This window comes from Macaca thibetana, chromosome 3, assembly GCF_024542745.1.
Source record: "Macaca thibetana thibetana isolate TM-01 chromosome 3, ASM2454274v1, whole genome shotgun sequence".
In the NCBI taxonomy this organism is placed as follows: domain Eukaryota; kingdom Metazoa; phylum Chordata; class Mammalia; order Primates; family Cercopithecidae; genus Macaca; species Macaca thibetana.
The window spans coordinates 67,491,526-67,514,612 of NC_065580.1; the positions used below are offsets into that span (position 1 = coordinate 67,491,526).

At 35.9% G+C, this 23,087-nt stretch overlaps 1 protein-coding gene across 13 annotated transcripts in view; it reads left to right on the forward strand.

Annotated features, from left to right (window-relative positions):
* The window catches only part of ADAM22 (ADAM metallopeptidase domain 22), a 249,763-nt gene that overhangs the window by 159,595 nt on the left and 67,081 nt on the right, over positions 1–23,087 (forward strand). For all 13 annotated transcript variants that reach the window (XM_050785298.1, XM_050785301.1, XM_050785304.1 and 10 more), the window contains 8 exons: positions 3,744–3,807; positions 5,901–5,970; positions 14,893–14,963; positions 17,269–17,343; positions 19,025–19,096; positions 19,907–20,073; positions 21,496–21,580; positions 22,961–23,051. In XM_050785298.1, coding sequence (XP_050641255.1) covers positions 3,744–3,807; positions 5,901–5,970; positions 14,893–14,963; positions 17,269–17,343; positions 19,025–19,096; positions 19,907–20,073; positions 21,496–21,580; positions 22,961–23,051 — 695 coding nt within the window. The remainder of the gene's footprint in view (positions 1–3,743; positions 3,808–5,900; positions 5,971–14,892; positions 14,964–17,268; positions 17,344–19,024; positions 19,097–19,906; positions 20,074–21,495; positions 21,581–22,960; positions 23,052–23,087) is intronic.

The window sequence follows — 23,087 nt, forward strand, 5'->3', positions numbered from 1 at the left end:
GAGTCTCGCTCTGTCACCAGGTTGGAGTGTAGTGGCACGATCTCAGTTCACTGCAACCTCCGCCTCCCAGGTTCAAGCCATTCTTGTTCTGAGCCTCCTGAGTAGCTGGAATTACAGGTGCCTGCCACCACGCCCATCTAATTTTTGTATTTTCAGTAGAGACAGGGTTTTGACGTGTTGACCAGGTTGGTCTTGAACTCCTGACCTCGTGATCCGCCCACCTCAGCCTCCCAAAGTGCTGGGATTACAGGGTTATTTTAATTAAGTAGATTTTACTTCTCCTTTTAAGAATGTTTTTATTTGAAACTAAATAAAAATAAACAGAAAACCTATCATGCATCTTGGAACATTGTCAGAATTGTGTATGACCATTTTAAGCTCTCTTAGACTTTTATGAGCACGTAGGATAAATATACCCTTGTATCATCTTGTTATTTAGTAATTATTACTTCTCGTCTTAACTTTACCTTCTGAACAAAAATTTCTGGAAGAAATATTTTGGGGCAATGTTATGAAATATTGAATAATGTATGTTGTCCCAATTACAGTGGTTTAGATATGAGATGTATTATGTCATCCATGACTCATCCTTTATAAATTACCAAGTGCGTATTTTTTTTCATTTTGGATTTCTTAAATCAGTTGAATAACATAAATAAGGGAAAACCAGATTCGTATATCTTTCCCATAAAGAACCTGCAAGGTCACGTTTGTTCAGAGTCAAAGGACTAATACACAATGTTTTGGTTTTGGTGTGTTTGGTGTTATGACAAAAATCTTGTTACTATGGGAACCGTAAAGAATGGAGTTAAATGTGAGTTTATTGCCCTCTTGTGGAAATTTGTAAGAATGGCTTTTTCCTTTCAAAATCTTATTTTGATACAACCTTTTGAAATTTTAGCTCAATTGATCTGTGATGACTTGGTCTTAGCTATAGGTTTTTATCAAGTATACTGTTATGGACTCAATATAAAAGGATTTATATAAATAAACAAAAATATTTCAGTTCTCAAAGCATATAAAACACAAGTATTTTTTCATTATTAAGGAATTAATAATGGCACATTATCATATAGCAATCTAGAGTCTTCTGAGATACAGACAGTGTCAGAATCTGTTGTCTTCATATTGCTTACATGATGTCTAAGTCCACTAAAAAGAAATGACTTTCCCATTGGACGTTAACCTAATGTAAGGATAAATAACACTCAGTACTATTTTAACAAAGTAATCTGCTTGCTACTTTGTTGGTGTTGCCACATGAATTTTGGCAAAGTGTGATGGTTTCATATGACTTTCTGGATGGATCTGGCTAGTTCTCAGCAAGGGTAGAGAGATACTCCCTGCCATATTTGGTCTACTTTTTTGAAAGGCTCTCCGTCTGACTCCTTGGGCACATATTGTCAGTAATGTCTTACAAACTGCATCTGTTTATCTTTAAATTCCAAATAGAATGTCATCCAAATTCAGAAAGTACATGTGGCTGAAAACAGTGCAGCTGTGAGAACAATCATACTGTGAGTATATAGAAGTTGAGGACATGTGGAAGATGTTATAGCAGGAATGAAAGAATTTGGATAGAGGCAGAACTTGGAGGCCATTATAATTATAGCTCATGGAATTTCACCAATTTCACTAAGTCTTCAATGAAAAACAAATACTAGTTTATGTTTAGGAGCTTGGCTGTCATATAGTCATTTCTACCAAAAACTAAAAAATTACCACAGAAGCTCATAGCTTTACTACCCTCAGATGCCTGAATGATAAGACAAGTTTCTTTAACATCATAAAGGGCCTGATCTCAGTAAAAGGATCATATTCTTCTAAAAGCAGCAGCTATCAGAATCTGTCTGAGTGGGAGTTGAGGCCATTTGTATATTTAAGTGCTCTCCAGAGGATTTCTCAGATGGCTGGTAGCCACCCCCAGCCTATGGGGTCCAAAATGGATCTTTTTTTTTTTTTTTTTTTTTTTAAGAAATGTAGGGTCTTGCTCTGTCACCCAGGCTGGAGTGCAGTGGCACAGTCATCAGTCACCGCAGCCTCGAACTCTTGGGCTCCGGTGATCTTCCCACCTAAGCCTCCCAAGTAGCTAGGACTACAGGTGTGCATCGCCAGGCCCAGCTAACTTTTTAAAACCTTTTTGTAGAGAGAGAGTCTTGCCGCTCACTACATTGCCCAGGCTGGTCTCAAACTCCTGGCCTCATGTGATTCCCCCCACCTTTTCTTCCAAAGTGTTGGGATTCCAGATGTGAGCACCATGCCCAGCTCAAAACTGAACACTTAAAGAATTTGCATCCTTCCCTCTGCTCCCTGCTTCCCTAGGCCCATCCCAATGAGCTCCTTCTGCATCCCCCCTTCCCCCCCCCGGCTTTTTTTTTTTTTTTTTGAAACAGGGTCTCACTCCGTCACATCGTTTTTTTTTATCTTGTTAAACGACACGTCCGTTTTTCCAGTTGCTCAGGTCAAAACTTGGAGTCTTCACTAACTCTTCTCTGTTTTACATACTTCGTTTCAAATCCATTAATAAATCCTATTGGTTCTACTTTCAAAATATATCCCAAATTTGACCAGTTCTCACCACTTCCACTATTACTGCTCTGATCTAAGCCAGCACCTTCTTTCACCTGGATTATTGCAGTAACTTCCCTACTTCTATCCTTGCTGTGCTAAAAATTATTGTAACACAGAAGCTGGCGTGATCATTATAAAACTTAAGGAAGTTTGTATTTCCCCTCTGCTTAGAACTTTGCAGTGGCTCTTCATCTCTCTTAGAGTAAAAGCCAAGGCCCTAGGAGGTGCCCAGCTGGTATAGCCCCCACGGCCCTCTGGCACCATTTATTGCCCTTCACCTGATTATTTTCTTCCCTAGAATTTATCACTGTCTCTCTCTCTCTATATATATATAGTATGTCCTCCCTAGAATACTCATCAGCACCACAAGGACAGATAATTGGTCTGTTTTGTTTGCTATTGTGTCCCCAGCACCTACAACAGTGCATTGTAGGTGCTCTGTAAACATGTTGATTGAATGCATGAATGCATGAATGTAGGTAGGTAACAGGTTGCAAATGGGCAGTTCATGGTCCCATCTGTCTGGGCTCTATTCCTATTTCTGCTCTTACTGGTTAAATAATTTGGCAAGTTACTTTATCTCTTTGGGTTTCAGTTTCCTTACCTGTAAAATAAGGATAGTCGTTGTACTTCCCTTGTAGATTTGTGGAAAAGATTAAATGAGTGTAAAGTATTTAGCTTGTGGCACGTTGTTCAAATGTGTTAGCTCTTGTTACTAGAGCATCTTCCATGTTTATGGTAGGTCGGTCATTCTCAGTATAGTCCCTGAAAACCTGCCTCAGGATCACCTGGAGCTTATTTAAAATGCAGTTTCCTGGGTTCCAGTCCAGAAATCTGAGAAGAGTCCTGAAAGACCTGCGTTTTTACTAGCTCTCCAGGTGGCTTGTTGCATATGAAAATCTGGGAATTCTATGTTAGACGGAGGAGTGATGGGCAACAGCTAGAGCATGGCAATCCTGAGCATGGGGTCAGGTGAGGATGAGGGGACTCTACCTATAAGGAATTGGAAGGAGGGGCCTTTCCCTCTCAGTGGTGTGTGTGGTGTGTCTGGAGGTGATGGTTGGGACTGGGAAATAGGCATTGAGAAGCAAATGGGTCCGCTGATTTTAAAATGATCTTGTTCTGGGATGAGAGTCGATAGCCATGCCTAATTATTTTCTTGTCATTGGCAGTGGGATGTTCTATGACGGGAACTACACATATCTCATTGAGCCAGAAGAAAATGACACTACTCAAGTAAGTGCTCCTGTTTGTTGTGGCAAATGGAAATGTTTGTGCTGAGAGCTTTTTTCCTCTCCTTTTTTTTCTACTTTATTTCATTTTTATATTGTTTAGGGTTAAGATAGTAAACATATGTACAGATGCTCCTCGACTTATGATGGGTCTATGTCCTGATAAACCTATCATAAGTTAAAAATATTATAAGTCAAAAATATATTTAATACCCTGATAAATGCATCATAAAGTCAAAAACATGTAAGTTGGGGACTGTCTGTATATTTTAAACTAAATATTGAGTAAGTCAAAACCACAAGTGTTTTTTAAAAAATTTCTTGCCGGGTGTGGTGGCTCACGCCTGTAATCCCGGCACTTTTGGAGGCTGAGGCGGGCATGAGATCGGGAGTTCGAGACCAGCCTGGCCAACTTGGTGAAACCCCATCTCTACTAAAATCCAAAAATTAGCCAGGTGTGGTGGCATGTGCCTATAATCCCTGCTACTTGGGAGGCTGAGGCAGGAGTATTGCTTGAACCTCCTGCCACTGCACTCCAGCCTGTGCGACAGAGTGAGACTCCATCTCCAAAACAAACAAACAAACAGCAAATTTCTTTTGTTTCTTTCTCTTTTATTTTGGAAATATAATACTTTTTTTTTGAGGTGTTCTGAAACCTCTATTTCCATCTCCACCCTAATGTGTTATGATCTTTCTTAGTCTGACTTGGCTACCATAACAAAATCCTGTAGACTGGGTTGCTTAACCAACAGAAACTTTTATCTTTATCTCAGTTCTGGGCACAGGAAGTCCAAGGTGCCAGCATGGTTGACATCTGGTGAGGGCTCTTTGTTTGAGTTGCAGACAGCTGCCTTCTCACTGTGTTCTCACATGGCAGAGAGGGAGAGAGAACTCTGGTTGTCTCCTCTTGTTATAAGGGTACCAGCTATACTGAATGAGGTTCTTACCCTTATGACCTCTTTTATCATTTATCACTGCCTCACAGGCCTTATCTCCAGACAAAGTCACCCTGGGTGCCAGGGTCTCAATATGAGAATTTTGGGGACACACACACATTCAGTCCATAACAGATCAAATCCATAGGTCTATGATTTTTCACCTCTCCTCTCTTTTCTAGATTCCAGATTTTTCTCTGTTGTCTATTCCTTTTAAGGCTCTATGCTGATGAAGTTTAGAGAACCCTGAGTCATCTTAATCCTCTCCCTCACTTTAGCTGAAACATTCATTTCCCACAAATTAGAAGAAGTTGAATTAATATTATAGACTACAGAGAAACATAATACACTTTCATTCTAGCTCTGTTCGTACAAATATTCTTCCTTGTATTACACAACATTAGTCAAGCAGAGAGGCAAATCCTTTCAAGAAACATACATGGTTTTTTCACCCATAAACCATCTTGTTTGGGAAATTCTCTGTATTGTATATTATTTTATGGGTACCCACTGCTGCCTGTCTTGTCACTTTGCTTGACAGTATGATTTTTTTAAGATAATATGAAACCTATGACATTCTAATTTTTTTTTTTTTAGTAATTAGATGAAACCAGATGAAATTATATTTGAGTGTTTATTAACTTTTTAGAAGAAAAATATGACTTTTTATCTCTTGCTTTTTAATATAGCTTGTATGACACTTGAATTTCAGAACAGGGTCCACTTTGGACATTTACTTATACCAGGCATCCTGCTCCCCAATACTGTGAAAATTGTTAGCTCTGTAGTCTTTGCCTACCAAAGCTCTCTGACTTTTAAAAGGCTGCAGGGATCCGTGAAAGGAACCAGTAATAAAAAAACATTAAGTCATTTTGCCAAATGTCTTATTTGTCCTTGGGGGAATAGATTCATTCATTTGTTTTCCATTACTGTAGGCTTTGGCTTCTCTGTGAAGGCATTTTTTTTCTCATTGGATATTGCTCTGGTGCTGAGAGAATTCAGGAGCGAATAGGAGGGGTTGGGCAATGGTTCATCACCTCTCTAAACCCAGGAGAATGCATAGGCAAGCTGTGGTTCTTTTAAGGGTCTCCAGCTACATTTGCCTAAGGCTGGAGATAATTCGGTTGTACACGCTTAATCACTGTTGCTTGTGTCATTTCAGGAGGATTTCCATTTTCATTCGGTTTACAAATCCAGACTGTTTGAATTTCCCTTGGATGATCTTCCATCTGGTATGATGTTCATATAGTGACTTTTTATTTAAAAGACAACTTCGGTAATTTATTTAATGCCTTAGAACTAATCTATTTGTGGAGTATCATTAGCCCACATCTGCTTTTGACGTTTTTAGAGGGAGAGCCAAGTCACATCAAGAGGGAGAATAAAATGCAAACTGGCCTCACAGATGAGTTTGGAAAGATGTGGAGGAAAACTTGAAAAAATTTTTAAATTGAAAATAAGGCACTAAAGGAGAAACAAGATTAGAGCAAGAATTGGTCTGTGAGACAAAGTGCATACAAGTTCATTCTTGGTGAAATACTGGTCTTGTAAACATAGGGATGAACTCTTAATCATTTCCCTATTTATTGTTTTCCTTGTCTCTTTTTTGCTCTAGAATTTTAAGAAAGAACTATTATAGGTTAACTTTTGTTATCATTATGTGCTATTTGTGAAATTAGTCTTTTCTTCTCATCTACACTGAAATGGACCTAGGTTAATTTTAAGAGTGTTTGTCTCCCAAGATTACTTATGATTTACTATAATAAGTTAGAAGAAAACAAGAAATAGACAAATGTCAAAAATACAAATTTTGTGAAATATTTTCAAAAGTAAGCTTATTTATTTTAGGTCGAATAAATGGACCTAGCAACCTATGTTTCTTCTAGAGTTGCTTCTAAGTCTTCACATGACAAGAAGGGCGGTACATGCATACTTTGCCCTCCTTAGTGGAGCAGTGATTATGTAGAGTGCGTTTCTCTTTGACTGTGCTGGACTCATTTGTTTTCTCCTGAAGACAAGACAGCACTCTGAATATCTTTATTCAGAAGATATCTGGATATCTGGTATGGAGATGCTTCCTCCCCTATTTAGTGAACCTTATTTAATTTAATTTAATTAATTTATTTATGTATTGTTTTGTTTTGTTTTGTTTTGTTTTGTTTTGTTTTTGAGACAAAGTCTTGCTCTATCGCCCAGCCTGGAATGCAGTGGCGCGACCTCAGCTCACTGCAACCTCAGCCTCCTGGGTTCAAGCAATTCTTCTGCCTCAGCCTCCCGAGTAGTTGGGACTACAGGCATGCACCACTACGCCTGGCTAATTTTTGTATTTTTAGTGGAGACAGGATTTCACCATATTGGGTAGACTGGTCTCGAACTCCTGACCTCGTGATCCACCTGCCTCAGCCTCCCAAAGTGCCAGGTTTACAGGTCTGAGCCACCGTGCCCAGCCTGATTATTTTAATTTTTAAGCTCATTTTAAGCTTTGCAGCAGCCTTGTAAGATTAATGTTATTCCCGGTTTGTAGATGAAGAAACAGAGCTCAGCTAGTTTGTCTTTTCCAGGGTCCCACAGCTAGCAAGGGGTGAAGTTGAGTTTTGAATTATGACACTGTGAAAATGTACTATGGTAGAGAATCACAGAGGGAAATGGAGAAATCACCAGCCTGAGAGTAATCCTAAACTAATGCTTAGAAAATCACTTAGAAGTTTACATTGTCCCTTCATCAGAAAATGAAATAAATGTTTCCTAATGTTCCTTTCTCTCTGACATAAGTTTTTAACTCCTCATCCTCCTGTAATTTCCCTAAAGAGAATGAACATTCTCTCCCCTTCTTTCCTGCTGCCAGAGGGAGAGAAGATTTAATAGAATTTACTATTTTGAAAAATTTTCAAATGGGAATATAGATGCTCTTAACCTCTCACAGACTTTTTAGACGGTTCTTTCAGTGGTCTTATAAAACTTTTTACAATCCCTATTCTGATAAGAAAATAAATCATGACTAGCTGTGTGGGAATAAAGCTATAATTTAATGGGTATTACTGGAAGCAGTCAACATTAATTAATATTTAAAGTAATAAATAAAGATTTTCCCCTAAAGACTTGATTGTAGGCTTGCTAGGATTTTTTTTTTTTTTTTTTTTTTGAGGAAATTGTTCAGGGTTTCTTTCCAGCTGAAACTTTGATGGTGACTTGGCAGTTTTGCTGTTATTAAAATGATTTTTTAGACATATTCTTTGAAAACTCAGGTCTGTTTCAATTAGTTTCTAGTTTTCCTCATCAGAAGTTGGCACTGTCAATTTTGAGAGAGTTTTGTCTCCCAACATTACTTATGATTTACTGTGATAAATTAAAAGAAAACAAGAAATAGACAAATAAATGTCACAACTACAATTTCTGTGAAATAGTCTCAAAAGTAAGCTTATTTATTTTAGAATGCATAAAGTTTAACTGGGTTATAGATTATCAACATCATCATCTTGTTATGTTGTATGTATTTCCCAGAGATAGAAATAGGATCAGCTGTTCCCCAAACTTGTTGGACTGTGGAACGTTTCCTTTACATGGCATGCACCTGTCTCAGGACTAGTGTTTCTGAGAACATATTCTGGGAAAATCTTATTTCCTATGGATGCCTATGTACCCAGTTAAAAAAATATGCAATGAAATATAAAAGTCTTGAGTACTATTCAATAAATTTTTACATACATACACTCTTGTTGAGAGAGAGAGCATTTCTGTTACCCCAGTAACTTCCTTTGTACCCTCTGTAGTCGGTGCCTACCACCTCTGCCGTTTCTTTTGTCTGTTGTAGAACTTTATACAGATGGAATCATGTACTATTTGCAGCTTCTTTTGCTTAGCACATGCCTATGAGGTTTATGTTGTCAAGAGTAGCAATGGTTCATTCTTTTAAATTATTGAATATATTGTGTCCTATGAATATGCCACTTGTTTTCTGCAGGGGGATGGGTTCTTGCACTGTTGCTCAGGCTGGAGTGCAATGGTGCCATCTTGGCTCACTGCAGCCTCCGCCCCCTGGGTTCAAGCAATTCTCCTGCCTCAGGCTCCCAAGTAGCTGGGGTTACAGGCGTACGTTACCATGCTTGGCTAATTTTTGTATTTTTAGTAGAGACAGGGTTTTACCATGTTGGTTAGGCTGGTCTCAAATTCCTGACCTTGGGTGATCCACGCGCCTTGGCCTCCCAAAGTGCTGGGATTACTGGCATGAGCCACCACGCCTGGCCTATAACACAATTTTTAATCTATTGGTTGATGGACATTTGGGTTGTTTCTGGTTTTTGACTATTATGAGAAAAGCAACTATGCACGTTCTTGTACAAGTCTTTTCTATGGGCACATATTTTAATTTCTTCGGTAAACACCAAGGAATACATTTGCTGGGCCATAGGGTAGGTACATGTTTAACTGTGTTGAAAGTGTCCTCAAACTTTAGCATGCATCAGAATCATCTGGAGGACCGGTAACCACAGATTGCTGGCCCTATCTTGAGAGTTTTAAATCAGTATATCTTGGGTAGGTTTGGAGAATTTGCATTTCCAGTACTTCCCAGGTGATGCTAATGCTGCTGGTGCTGGAATCACACTTTGAGAACCACCGTTTTATGAGGAATTGCTGAAACCGTTTTCCAAAGTGGGTACACAAAGTGGTATACTTGCGTCAGCACTCTGAGAGTTTTAATTGTTCCACATCTTGACCAACATCTGCTCTGTTATTCTTTAATTTTAGCTGTTCTAGTGTAATTGGTGCTATCTCACTTTGGTTTAAATTTGCATTTTTCTTGTGATTAATGATGTGTAGGATATACACTTATTCGCCACTAATCAGAATTTCTGTCTTTTTGTTGTTAAGTTGTAGGAGTACTTACATACTCTAGATCGAAGGCCTTTGCCAAATATGGCTTATGAATATCTTTTCCCCAGTCTTTGGTTTGCTTATTTACTTACTTAATGGCATCTTGTGATGAACAGATGTTTTAAATTTTGTGAAGTTTAACATTAGTTTTTATCATTATTGCTTTCTCCATGCTAAGTAATTTTTGCTAGCTTCCGAGTTTTGAAGATATTTTCTAGTGTTTTCTTCTAAAAACTCTATAGTTTTATTTTTTATGTTTAGATCTAGGATCCTCTTCAAATTACATTTTGTACACGGTGAAAAGTAGGGGTTAAGTTTTATTTTATTATTTTTTATGTGAATACACAATTATTCTAATACTATTTGTTGAAAAGAGTTTCCTTTCCTTTAATCAATGAATTGTTTTGATGTCTTTGTCAAAAAATATTAATATGAGTCAATTTCGGCCGGGCGCGGTGGCTCAAGCCTGTAATCCCAGCACTTTGGGAGGCCGAGACGGGCGGATCACGAGGTCAGGAGATCGAGACCATCCTGGCTAACCCAGTGAAACCCTGTCTCTACTGAAAAATACAAAAAACTAGCCGGGCGAGGTGGCGGGCGCCTGTAGTCCCAGCTATTCGGGAGGCTGAGGCAGGAGAATGGCGTAAACCCGGGAGGCGGAGCTTGCAGTGAGCTGAGATCTGGCCACTGCACTCCAGCCTGGGTGACAGAGCGAGACTCCGTCTCAAAAAAAAAAAAAAAAAAAGTCAATTTCTTGACTCTTACTTTATTTGGCTACCCTTATCATACTTTGTTTTGCTTACTGTGGCTTTATATAAGTTTTGAAATCAAATAACGTAAATCCTCCAATTCTGTTTTTTCCCCCCAAAATTTTGGCTATTCTGGGCTCTTTATATTTCCCTACAAATTTTAGAAACTACTTGTCAATTTTTGTAAATTCTGGGATTTTTATTAGAATTGTATTAAAAGTATGGATTAATGGGGAAAAACAGCATGTTATTAGTAGTGAGTCTAAAATTTCTTTCAGTATTTGGTCATTTTTAGTGTAGATGTTGTATTAGTTATTATCTATTGCTTATCTATTGTATTATCTATTGCTGTGTAACAAATTACTCTAAAGCCTAGTGGCTTTAATAAACAAACATTATTATCTCATAATTTCTGAGAATCAGGAACCTGGGTGTGGTTTAGCTGGGTGCCTCTGGCCCACGGTGTCATGAGTTTGTAGCGTAACTGTCAGCTGGGACTCCAGTTTCATTTGAAGGCTCAACTGGGGAGGATTCGCTTCTGAGCTCACTCATATGATTGTTGTGAGGCCTTAGTACCTCACCACATGGGCCTCTCCACAGGGTTGCCCCCCACCAACCTGGTAGCTAACTTGTTCTAGGAGAGAGCGAGAGACCAAGAGAAGAGAGAGAATGAGACACAATGCCTAAGATGGAAGCTACAGTATTTTTGTTAACCTGATCTCAAAAGCAACATCTGATCACTTTTACTGTATAGTATTTATTAGAAATGAGTCACAGGGTCCAGCCTTCTCTCAAGGGAATGAGATTATACAGTGGCATTGTATTAGTTATCTATTGCTGAGGAATACATTTTTATTATGTACAGAAAAATTAGAAAGTAGCTGAGTAATAAATTACCACAAAATGCACCTCTTAAGACAATACACACTTATTATCTCATAGTTTCTGTGGATCAGGAGTCCAAGAATGGCTTAGATGGGTTCTCCGCTTCAAAGGCCCTCACAGGCTGCAGTGAAGGTGTTTTCTAGGACTTCGTCTCATCTCAAGGCTCAACTGTGGAAGGATATGCAGTGGTTGTTGGCAGAATTCCGTTCTTTTTAGCCTCTTAGACCAAGGGCCTTGGTTTCTTGCTGGCTTTGGCTGATGGTTACTCTTTTTCTCACATGGGCCTCTCCATAGGGCAGCTCACAACACTGGTGCTCGTGTAATGAAAGCCGGTAAGAAAGAGAGTCTCTAGCAAGATGAGTTACAATCTTACATAATGTTATCTGGAGAAATGACCTTTGCTGTATTCCATTGGTTGGAAGCAAGTTACAGGTTTTACTTACACTCAGAGAGAGGGTATTACACAAGGGCGTGAGTACCAGGAGGTGGAGACTATTAGAGGTCATCTTAAAGTCTGTCAAATTCTTCTCTTTGGCCCCCAGTGATTCTTGTCTCTTTTACCTACAAAATACATTCTCTTCCTCCCTAGGTCTCTAAGAGTTTCATCCTGTTATAGCATCTGCTCTAAGTCTAGAATCTCATTATCTAAATCAGGTCCAGGTGTGGATGAGGGTCTTTGGATGTAATTTCTCTTAATCCTTCTGTATGTAAAACTAAAGAGACAAGTTATCTGCCCTATGTACTCCCAGGATCCAGTAATGGGCCAGCTATAGACATTCGCTTACAAAAGAGGGAACATTTGAGAAACAAGAAAGACACCGACATTGCAGTTCTGAAATTCTGCTGGGCAAATGTTGACCCTTTTTGATTGGGTTTCAAGGCCTGGAAAGAATTCTCCATGACTCTTGGCTCTATGTTCTCAGCTCTTGATTCTGCTCATCCTTCCTTTTCTATGAAAAGTAGTACATATTTGCAGCTGAGTAGTTTTATCAGTCTGCTATTCTAGTTTGCTAAGAGTTTTTATCCAGAATAGGTGTTGAATTTTGTCAATGCTTTTCTATGTCTATTGAGATGATCATTCTCCTTTAATCTGTTAATGTGATGAATTGTATAAATTGATGTTTTGAATATGAAACTAATTTGCATTCTCAAATGGGCCCCAGTTGGTTATGGTGGATTATATTTTTGTGTATTACTGGGTTTGATTTGCCTATGTTTTGTTAAACATTTTTAATATATAGGTTCAGAAAGCATATTGGACTCTAGTTTTCTTTTCTGGTTTTAGTACCAGGGTTTTGCTGGTCTTACAAGATGTGTTAGGAAAAGTTTCCGACTCTTTTTTTTTTTAAGTTTGTGTAAAAGTGGTATTATTTCTTCCTTTAATGTTTGGTAGAATTCATCAGTGAAGTCATCTGACCTTATGGTTTTCTTGGAGAGTTTAATTAAGAATTAAAGTTATTTAATAGATACAAGATTATTCAGATTATCTACATATACACATGTTCAAGGAATTTCATCTAAATTAACAACTTTATTGGCATAAAGCTCTTAATAATATCCTCATATTATCTTTTTAATATCTATAGAATCTGTAGTGATTTGCTTTCTTTATTGATCAAGTCCTGCTGATCAATTTTATTGATTTTTGTTTTTAAGTTTTTAGTCTCACTTTTTTCTATTTGATTTGTGTTTAATTTGCTCTTATTTTTCTGGGCTGTTAAGGTGGAAGGTTAGATCATAATTTAAACTTTTTTTTCTTTTCTAACATAACCCCTTAAAGCTATGCATTTCCCTTCAAGCACTAAATGCCTTACCTGCATCCCTTGTATTTTGACTTGTCATATTTTTACTTTAGGTCAAAACATTTTCTAAATTACCAGGTGATTTCTTCGTTGTCCAATGGGTTATTTAGAAATGAAGAGCTTAGTATCGAAATACTTGGTTATTTTGTTCCAAGCACCTTTTTATTATAGATTTTTTAATTTAATAGAATTGCAATAAGAGAAAATACTCTGTGTCATTTCATTTTCTTTAAATAAAATTTATTGGGACTTGCTTTATGATCTATGATATTGCCTGTCTTGGTGAATGTTTCATGTGTTCTTAAAAAGGATATGTATTCTTCAATTATTGGGTAAAGTGTTAAAAATGCCAACTTAGTTAAATTGGTTAATAGTGTAAAGTCTTCTGTGTCCATATGATTCTGTTTGCTTTTTTTTTTCTTTCAATTACTGAGGGAGGATTGTTGAAATCCTTAACTGTAACTTTGAATTTGTCAGTGACAGGTCTGTCACTTTTTGCTTTATGTATTTTGAAACTCTGTTATTAGGTGAATAAACATTTAGGAGCATTGTGTCTTTTTGATGAATCAACCCATTTATAATTAGGAAATAGTTTCCTTTCTCCCAGATTCTTATTGTCCTGAAGTTACATTGTCTGATATTAATATTTCCTTCACAGTTCTCTTGTGATTAATGTTTGTAAGGTGTATCCTCTTCCATACTTTAAATTTAAAGTGCCCCTCTTCTAAACAGCATGTAGTTAAGTCTTGCATTAAAAAAAAAATCCAGTCTCGTAATCTTTGCCTTTTAGGTGCAACGTTTAGTCTATTTACATTTAATGAATTATTGATATGAGATGGGTTACTTTTGTAATGTTGTTTTTCTGTTTTTCCTATTAGTTTTTTTTTTTTTTTTTAATTATAAAAGAGAACTTATTCCCTTTCTCAGCAAATCCCTTGTATGCCCAGGCCATAGCACTCTGAAAAACGACATGATGGGAGAATATTTGAACATGAAATAAAGAGAGAATATTAATTTCCTTACCCTGATTTTATTATTCAACTTCTTGGTCACAGATTTCTCTGACCATTATTATCTCTCCTTTATGAACAGTATCCAAAAATAATGATAATGGTTCACCTTGAGTGTTTTATAGCATTATTCCTATAATAAGCCCCTTCAGATTGTTCAATCATCAAAGTTTTAGGAAATCTGTACCCTAGGGAAAGATTGCAACTTTCCTTTCACTTTGTAGAAAAATCCTCCCTTATAAATAACCTAATCTTATATTCAGAGATGAATCTATGTGCATAAACAGTTGATGTATGATTTTCACATCTGCTACCAAGAGCAGATAAAGCCTGAGATTAATTTGGTTATGGGCAAAGAAGAATGTAAATTAATTGGAAAAAATTAACTCAAAACTTTGGTGTCCTATAACAATTTCTTAATAAATTATGAACTCAGAAATGTGTGATTATTTTTTCTACTTCTCATTGCTCGTCTTCTATATTTTGCTGCCTCGAGAAGGTTAGTAATGGAAGTGAAAGTTGAGTTGGCTGTTTAGAAGATTCCTAGTAAATAACGTAATGATATTTATAGGAGAAATATGAAAATTTTTTTGAAGTAAATTAGAACAGAAATAATGTTCTATATTTTGCAAATTATATTCATCCTTTAAATGTTTATTTAGTATTAATATAGTAAATTAATGTTTAGTATTGACATACTAAATGTTTTGTGTGATCATTAAGTATAGCATTATATATTATAAAATTCATAAGAAAGAAGGGCAGGTAAAACTTTGCCCTATATTGAAGAAATCTGACAAATTCACTAAGTTAAATTAAATTTAATTTCCTTTTAGAATTTCAACAAGTAAACATTACTCCACCAAAATTTATTTTGAAGCCAAGACCAAAAAGGAGTAAACGGCAGGTATGTATTCACAGTGGTATGTCGTGTTATTTTAAAACAATTGTCAACTGCCAATCATTTTAATCTACGGTAAGTCTGTGTGAGAGGGTGAGTATTAGTTTGGGAATTTGTCAGGATGTGGCAAACCATAAGGGTGACAGATCTGAAGAAGCAGCAGAAAGGGGAACCATGTTATTTCACAGATGCAAAAAGGATTCAAGACAGTGGTGATAATATGTTTCTTCATCATATTATGGGTTATGAGGCTCCTGCTTGTGGCATCTCAGGTTCTTTCTACAATAGGCTTCTTTCCTTGCCCAGATATGTACCACATCATGGAATCCACTTGTATGGTTTATATCCTTGTATTTATTACCTTGACTATAACCCCTTAGGAATGAATCAATCCAGTTGTGAAGCCACAAAATGCTTTTGTCTCACTTGAGCAATCTTTGGAGTCCAGGATATAAAATTAGGTCATGGGCTTTATGATTGTTCCACTGGATATTGGACTGGGTAATAATAACTGTTGATATGATGCTTTAAACCAAATGAAGTCGGTACTATTATTCCCCTTTCACTGAAAGAAAAATGATGACTCTGACATGAGAAAATGACTTGCTCAAATCACAGAGCTGGCAAGTAGTTTAGAAAAGTTAAGAGTTGTGGCCATCAGAATCAAGATGTCACCACTGTGGTGATGTGGGCAGGGGAGGTGGCCATTAAAAACACAAGATGAAGGAAATAGATCTCTAGTAAGATCAAGAAGTTGAAGGAATCAGGTGTCTTCTTTTTATTACCTTGAAATAAAATACATGTTTATAGACAGATTTTTATTGTGAATAATTATTGCTAAATCTTATTGAATGCTATTGAATACTTACCTTGTAAAATCCTTATAATAGGGTCTATTATAAGAATTTTAACTATATTAACACATGTAACCCTCAAAAACCTTAAGAGGAAGGTGTTATCACAGGTTAAGTATACCTTTTCCAAAATGCTTGGGACCAGAAGTGTTGCAGATTTTGATTTGTGTGTGTGTGTGTGTGTGTGTGTGTGTGTGTGTGTGTGTGTGGCGGAGGGGAGAGTGGGGGTGGATTTCAGAATATTTACATGATACTTAGTGGTTCAGCATCCCTAATTCAAAAATTAGAAATCTGAAGTGCTCCAGTGAGCATTTCTTTTGAGTGTCATATTGGTGCTCAGAAAGTTTTTCATTTTGGAGCATTTGGAGTTTTGGATTTTTAGATGAGAGATATTCAACCTATAATATCCTCATTTTACTGATGAGGACATTGAACGTAAAAGAATCAAGAAACTTGCCCAAAGCCACATAGGGTGACTCTGGTGGAGTTGGGATTCTGACCTAGGAAGTCTGGTCTCAGAGAGGTGCTTATAACCACATATATGCCATATATTGCCTCTCAGACCCATGTGTTCTGTGAATTACTACTATGACCTTTATAAATGTTGTGAATGTTTATATATGTATATACACACACACATATATACACACATATAAACTCATATATATGATTATATATAAACTCATATATAAACATATATATATATATATTTATATGAATAGGTAGAGACATATTTATCTTGAGGCCCAGTTAGATAAAATGATTACCATCAGGATTTAATGTGAAACTATTGTTTTTGAATTATAGACTGAAAGAATAGGACAATATTCTAGAAAGCTAGCTGTAATAGATAAGACTGACTGGGAGTTCTCAAAGCTATTTTAACAAAGACCCCATGTCATTTGGGGATCCTCTGAACCATCCTAGATGAAGGCACGTGACTCACTCCCAGTTTGGAGATTAAATAATAAAAGTGCCAATCACTCCAGTCCCTGTACCCTCTCAGAGATCTTCAGAGGACCCAAAAGAATGCTCTTCATATGTTACTATTTTCAAGATAGACTGTTAAATAAAATTGCTAGATGCAGAAAGGAGTGAAGTAAACGGAAGTACAAAATAAAGGATATATTCACATTTAGTTTTATATGCATAAATATTTTTGGAAGGAACCAGTAACTTGCTGTATCCATTGTGGGGGAAGGACTAGGAACTGAGTAGGTGGAGAATAGAGGTGAGAGGAAGACATTCATCTTCTGTTCTTTTATACTTCTTAAATTTTCTGAGCCATGTTAATTTATTACCAACTCAGAAACTAAACAAATTGATGAAAAAATTTTTTAATGCTGAAGGAATAAAAAGGGAAAATTTTGTTTTGTCAGTTTCTTCCATATTTTTTAGGTTTTCACAGCCGAGTTTAGAGGGCTGAATTAGGTGCTGTTTCCTTTCCTGTGTTACAGCTTCGTCGATATCCTCGTAATGTAGAAGAAGAAACCAAATACATTGAATTGATGATTGTGAATGATCACCTTATGGTAGGATTTGCTGTTGTTTTTAAGCCTGTTCGTGCCTAGGGTAAAACTGGTGAGTGTAAAAATATGTTTAGAAAAAACAAGAAGCCCATCAAGCTGTAACCTGGAGAAGGTATTTGTATAATCAAATATATTTGTTAACTAGCAACAACCTGCAATTAGGAAATATTCATAGGTGGAAATAACTAGCAGTAATTTTTGAGTTTTCAAAAATACTTTGTAACTCAGTATCAACTTGTGAATTTGCTTGGTTAGTAGAGGTGCTAATATTTGAATCTCCACTTACTAAAATGACAAGGTTTAAAAAAATGGAAATTCCATTTTATATTGAAAAAGTGAGGCACCAATTATGTGACATTTTAGTTTGCAAGGTACAACTTTATCTTAATAAAAGAAAAGCAATTTTTCTATTTTGGTGTTACTGTGCAGAAATCATATGCAAATGCTTACATAGCTAACCAGTGAAGATTCTTAGGATAAGAACTTGACAAAACTTTCATGTTGTTGAATCAAATTATTTCGACCCATAGTGTTTATATTCAGTTAATGGGCATATTGCAGGCAGTATGACTACATTCATAGCACAGCAATGAGTTATAATGCTAATTGTTCCGTGTAACCAAAGTTTTAAACTAAAAATGTTTAATGATGCATATTGCTGAATTTTACTTAAGTTCAGGTACAAGTGCATTTTACTTTGACCTGCTTATTTGAGGAAAAGATTATCATTTATTTATGTATGATTAAATACATAATTTAGATCTTAATTATTACAGTTGCTAATAATAATAATCACAACATAATCAGGATTGAGTGCTGCTTCCTTCTTCAAGCTAGGTCTAAGTTTTATCTTTCCACCTATTTGAATCCAGTGAATGTTACTGTTCCCCAGGACTTTTATAAAATAAGTTATAACAACATATATTTTGAGCATTTTAGATAGTCACAAATTTAGATATCCATAGACATCTGTAGACATATAATATAAGTGAAATGAACCAGCTATAAGACAGCATAGGTGGGTGAGGCCTGTGGTGAAAAGAATGGTGTGTGGCCTGTCTAAGGGAAGCAACTGCCTCTCAGTGTTTGCCAGTTATTACCAGGTGGGAATGCTAATTTTAACTGAAGCCAGAAATTGGATTTTACATGATATTTCCTGATTTTTAAAACACATTTGAGACTAAACAAAGATCTATGTGATCCACATCTGCCCTGTATGCCACCTTGTTGTGACCTTTATCTTAGAGCTTTCTTCTTCCTAAGTCTTATAGCACTTTTCGATTTGTATGCTTTTAGCAGTGTTCACATCCACTTTACTGTCTATACCCCTACTTAGATTTGTATGTCTTGCAATTCATAGACAACTTTCATATGTTTTATCATTTTGAATAACAATGCCGATAAAAATAAATCTATGAAATGGATGGATTGGATATTTTTTACTTCATCTCCCAGATGAATAAATTGAAGCCTCAATCCTTTAAGAGCCTTGTCTCAGGCAACATAGCAGATAAAGAACTTGATCTCAACTGACTCTGACATTTTTTTACAGAAAGCACATTTTTACAGAAAAGATTTTTTTTTACATTTGTAGGGATCTTTCAATTGCACCATGTTTTCTCTGATGAGATGGTTGTTTTCTGATCACTTTGGAAGACCTTCACTTTTTTTCTTTTGCTTTCAGTTTAAAAAACATCGGCTTTCCGTTGTACATACCAATACCTATGCGAAGTCTGTGGTGAACATGGCAGACATAGTAAGTATCAACCCAGTCTATTATTGCCCTAGAAGAATCTTATTTCCTAATTGCTAATAGAATGGATAATATGATTCTTATAGTTTCACTGCTCTATGTTGCACTTCAACCAAGGTGTCTAGTAAGTCCCGGGTGACCTTGCAATAGACTTTATTGACTTTGATGTCTGGCTGGGAAGAGGAACTGGTCGAAGTTATCCATAGATATGCCTGAAATTCCATCCTGTGTTTTTCACACTGTAAAAACAGAGGTTGTGTCATACCCCTAACAAAGATATTCACAGTGACTTATAATGATGGAGAAGCAGTACAACAGTTGTACCTTTTTCAAGAGTGCCTGGTGCTGTGGCAGTGATGCAACTAAATAATTCCACTATACCTCCATACTTCCCAAATCTTCCCTTGATGAGGCTGTGCTAGTACCTTCTTCACAAGTCTAATCAGAGCCAGTCAGGTTGTATATAAATTATTTCTTTGGAGAGTCTTCATTGCTCCATTTTTGGCTAAGGGAACTCAAGCATGCATGAATTCTTTTTCCAGGATACCTAAAACAGATTTAGGTGGAACCTTGAATAGAGTGCAAGTATTCGTCAAAAGGGACCTTTTGTTTCCAAAAAGTGCTCTGTTCTTTGGGTATTAGTCAACAATTTCAGTCTCAGTTACTCAAGGGAAATGCACGTAAATTAGAAAGTTATCTCGCTTTAACTAAAACTCAAAGAATTTTCCATGAAAGGAGTTTTGTAGTCCTGTTCATAAACTGTTTGATTTTACCACATGTACAGCTGATGTGTTCATTTTATTAATATACTAGATATATAAAGACCAACTTAAGACCAGGATAGTATTGGTTGCTATGGAAACCTGGGCGACTGACAACAAGTTTGCCATATCTGAAAATCCATTGATCACCCTACGTGAGTTTATGAAATACAGGAGGGATTTTATCAAAGAGAAAAGTGATGCAGTACACCTTTTTTCGTACGTAACTTCTGTAATGATGTATTACTTTTTCTGATTTCATATTAAATGCTTTATTGTGACTGAAATGTATCCTTTCTGCTACATTACACAATTAGGATTTGACATGGCAGATGGCAGATAGATTTGGAAAAAGTTTTAAAGTATAGATTGTTTAAAATTGCCATGAAAGTGTAAGTTTTAATTTTGAGTTATTTTATTACTTAATATTTATTTTTCAAGATGTTTAAATAGAGCATTTACTGAGTAAAAATACTGCTAATATATATATAGTATTCTTAACTGCAGATAAATTAGATTCTTTAAAGTTACTGTCTTTTAAATGTTAATGTTTTCTCTGTTTTTGGTTCTGACATGAGAGCTTAGTATTTCTGGAATTTATTTTTAATTTTTTCTCACTCTTATGTTCTTTTTTTGATAGCATGCATATTTGACGTAATAGCAAATTATATATAGTAGAATTTTAAAAATCTATCATCTAAAGTCAGAACTGTTGAAGAAAGTTATAAAAGGAAGAAAAGATGTATTTTGGGGTAACTTTATATATAATTTCAAATTTAGAGAAAAGTTGCAAGAATACTACAAGGAAATTGCATATGCCCTCTATTCGGATTCATCAGTTATTCACATTTTCCCCCATTTGTTTCATAATTTTCTTCCATTCTCCCTCCCTTCCTTCCATTCATCCATCCTTCAGTTTTTTTGTTTGTTTTTGTTTTTTTTTCCTGAACCTTTTGAAAATAAGTTGAAGACACTTACTGGGGATTTGTTATTAAATAGTATATATTCTCTAAGAGTAAAAAGACATTCTCTTATATAACCACAGTAAATTATTGAAACTGGAAAATTTAACATAAACAATACTTTTATGTAATCCATGGTCTATATTCAACTTTCACCAATTACCTCAATAATGTCTTTTATAGCTAATTTTCCCCATCCGAATCCAATCCAGGATCACACATTGCATTTAATCATCATGTCTCTTTAGTCTCCTTTAATCTGAAAGATTTCCTCAGCTTTCTTTTGTCTATTTTGAGTTTAATACTTTTGGAGAGTATAGGCCAATTATTTTATTGACTGTTCCTCATGGGAATGCCTGATGTTAAGTTATGTATTTTTGGCAGAAATACCAGAGAAGTGATTTTGTGTCTTTTTCAGAGTACATCATATCAACCAATTATTTTTTAATAGATATACTTCAATTTAAGATGTTTATTAATCTTATGAGAAAACATCCCTTATAAACCTTTTTCTTTGGTTACATGTATAAACAATTTTCACATTCTTCCCTTGCAACATGAGTATATGGTATAGAAATCTTATGTATATTGAGAAAATAAATGTGGTAAACTAATAATGAGAGGTGTTATGATGTTTGAACTGTGAACAGTAAGCATTTTTCATTTCCTTTTCTAAAAGGGGAAGTCAATTTGAGAGTAGCCGGAGCGGGGCAGCTTATATTGGTGGGATTTGCTCGTTGCTGAAAGGAGGAGGCGTGAATGAAGTAGGTGTGAACATCTGTACAATACAAAGTGGTATGATGGCTGAAAATGTTTTCCTCATACTTAAGAGAGAATTTCTCAGTATCCACATACTCCAGATGTTAGATTGCTACATTACAAATCAATATGGCAGCCAGTCACAATGGCTTATTCCTGTAATTCCAGCACTTTGGGAGGCTGAGGTGGACAGATTGAGACGAGAAGTTTGAGACAAACCTGGGTAACATGGCAAAACCTCATCTTTATCAAAAATACAAAAATAGTAGCATGTACCTGTAGCCCCAGCTACTGGGGAGGCTGAAGTGGGAGGATGGCTTGAGCCTGGGAGGCAGAGGTTGTATTGGGCCCAAATTGCGCCACTGCACTCCAGCCTGGGCAACAGAGTGAGACCCTGTCTCTAAATAAGCAAGTAAATAAATAAATTAATTAATAAATAAAATAAAATAAAATAAAAAATAAAATAAAAAACTAATATGGTTGCTATAAGTGACCAGAGAACAGACTGGGGAAATAATGGGAGATAATATGTGATGATTATTATATATTCATGTTATACTTGGAATAATTTCCAGATTAAGCTACTTACAGATTAAATTGAGAGAATCTTTACTTTTACCTTCATTGAAAATAAGGCCCTATTATTCACTTTGAATGATTTTCCAGGGAATTGAATAATTTCCTGAAGCATCAGGTTGTCACCTAACAACCCAACTGGATATTTTTTCCTTATTATTTAACAGATTTGGAGATAAGAAAAATAGAGTAGGTTTTCCAAAGGGTTTCTCTTACTCCTAAGGCACTAAACCTATTAGAGATGATCGAAAAGAAAATACTTGTATCTTTAAGAGGCTACAAATTGAAAAATATATCCTCAGTTTTTCAGTTCTTCAGTTTCTATTGCCCAAAGATTGTCACTACCTCCTGTTACTCATTTCATTTGTTTTCTGAAGCCCCATTCTATTCCACTTGAGGGGAATTTCAGGATTACAAGTGGACACAAAGATGAACAAGTTCTAAAAAAAATTACCGATTTAATTTTGTTTTGTATTATCCAAAAGACTGATTTAATTATATACCAATATTGAATTTTTCAAGAATGTCACTGGTGAAATTTGGACTCAGATATACATTTCCAAAACCCAAAAGCTGTGATTATTTCCTGACTTCTAGTATTCCCTGTAAGACCTAATCAAACATGGATTTTTGTTTCTTACCACTTTTTCCCAAATGCATATTCAGTGCTGGCTACAGTATGTTTAGCCTCTGCTAAAGAAATTGCTTAGAAATTACTTATTTTCAGCGATATTGTGACATTTTTCTCTGGTTCTTTTTCAGTGACAAGTTGGATTTATATATATTTTATTTTTGTTTTTGTTTTTCAGTTTGGGAAAACTGACTTAATGGCTGTTACACTTGCCCAGTCATTAGCCCATAATATTGGTATTATCTCAGACAAAAGAAAGTTAGCAAGCGGTAAGTTTTAGTGCATGTGTGGTTAGTTGTATTTAA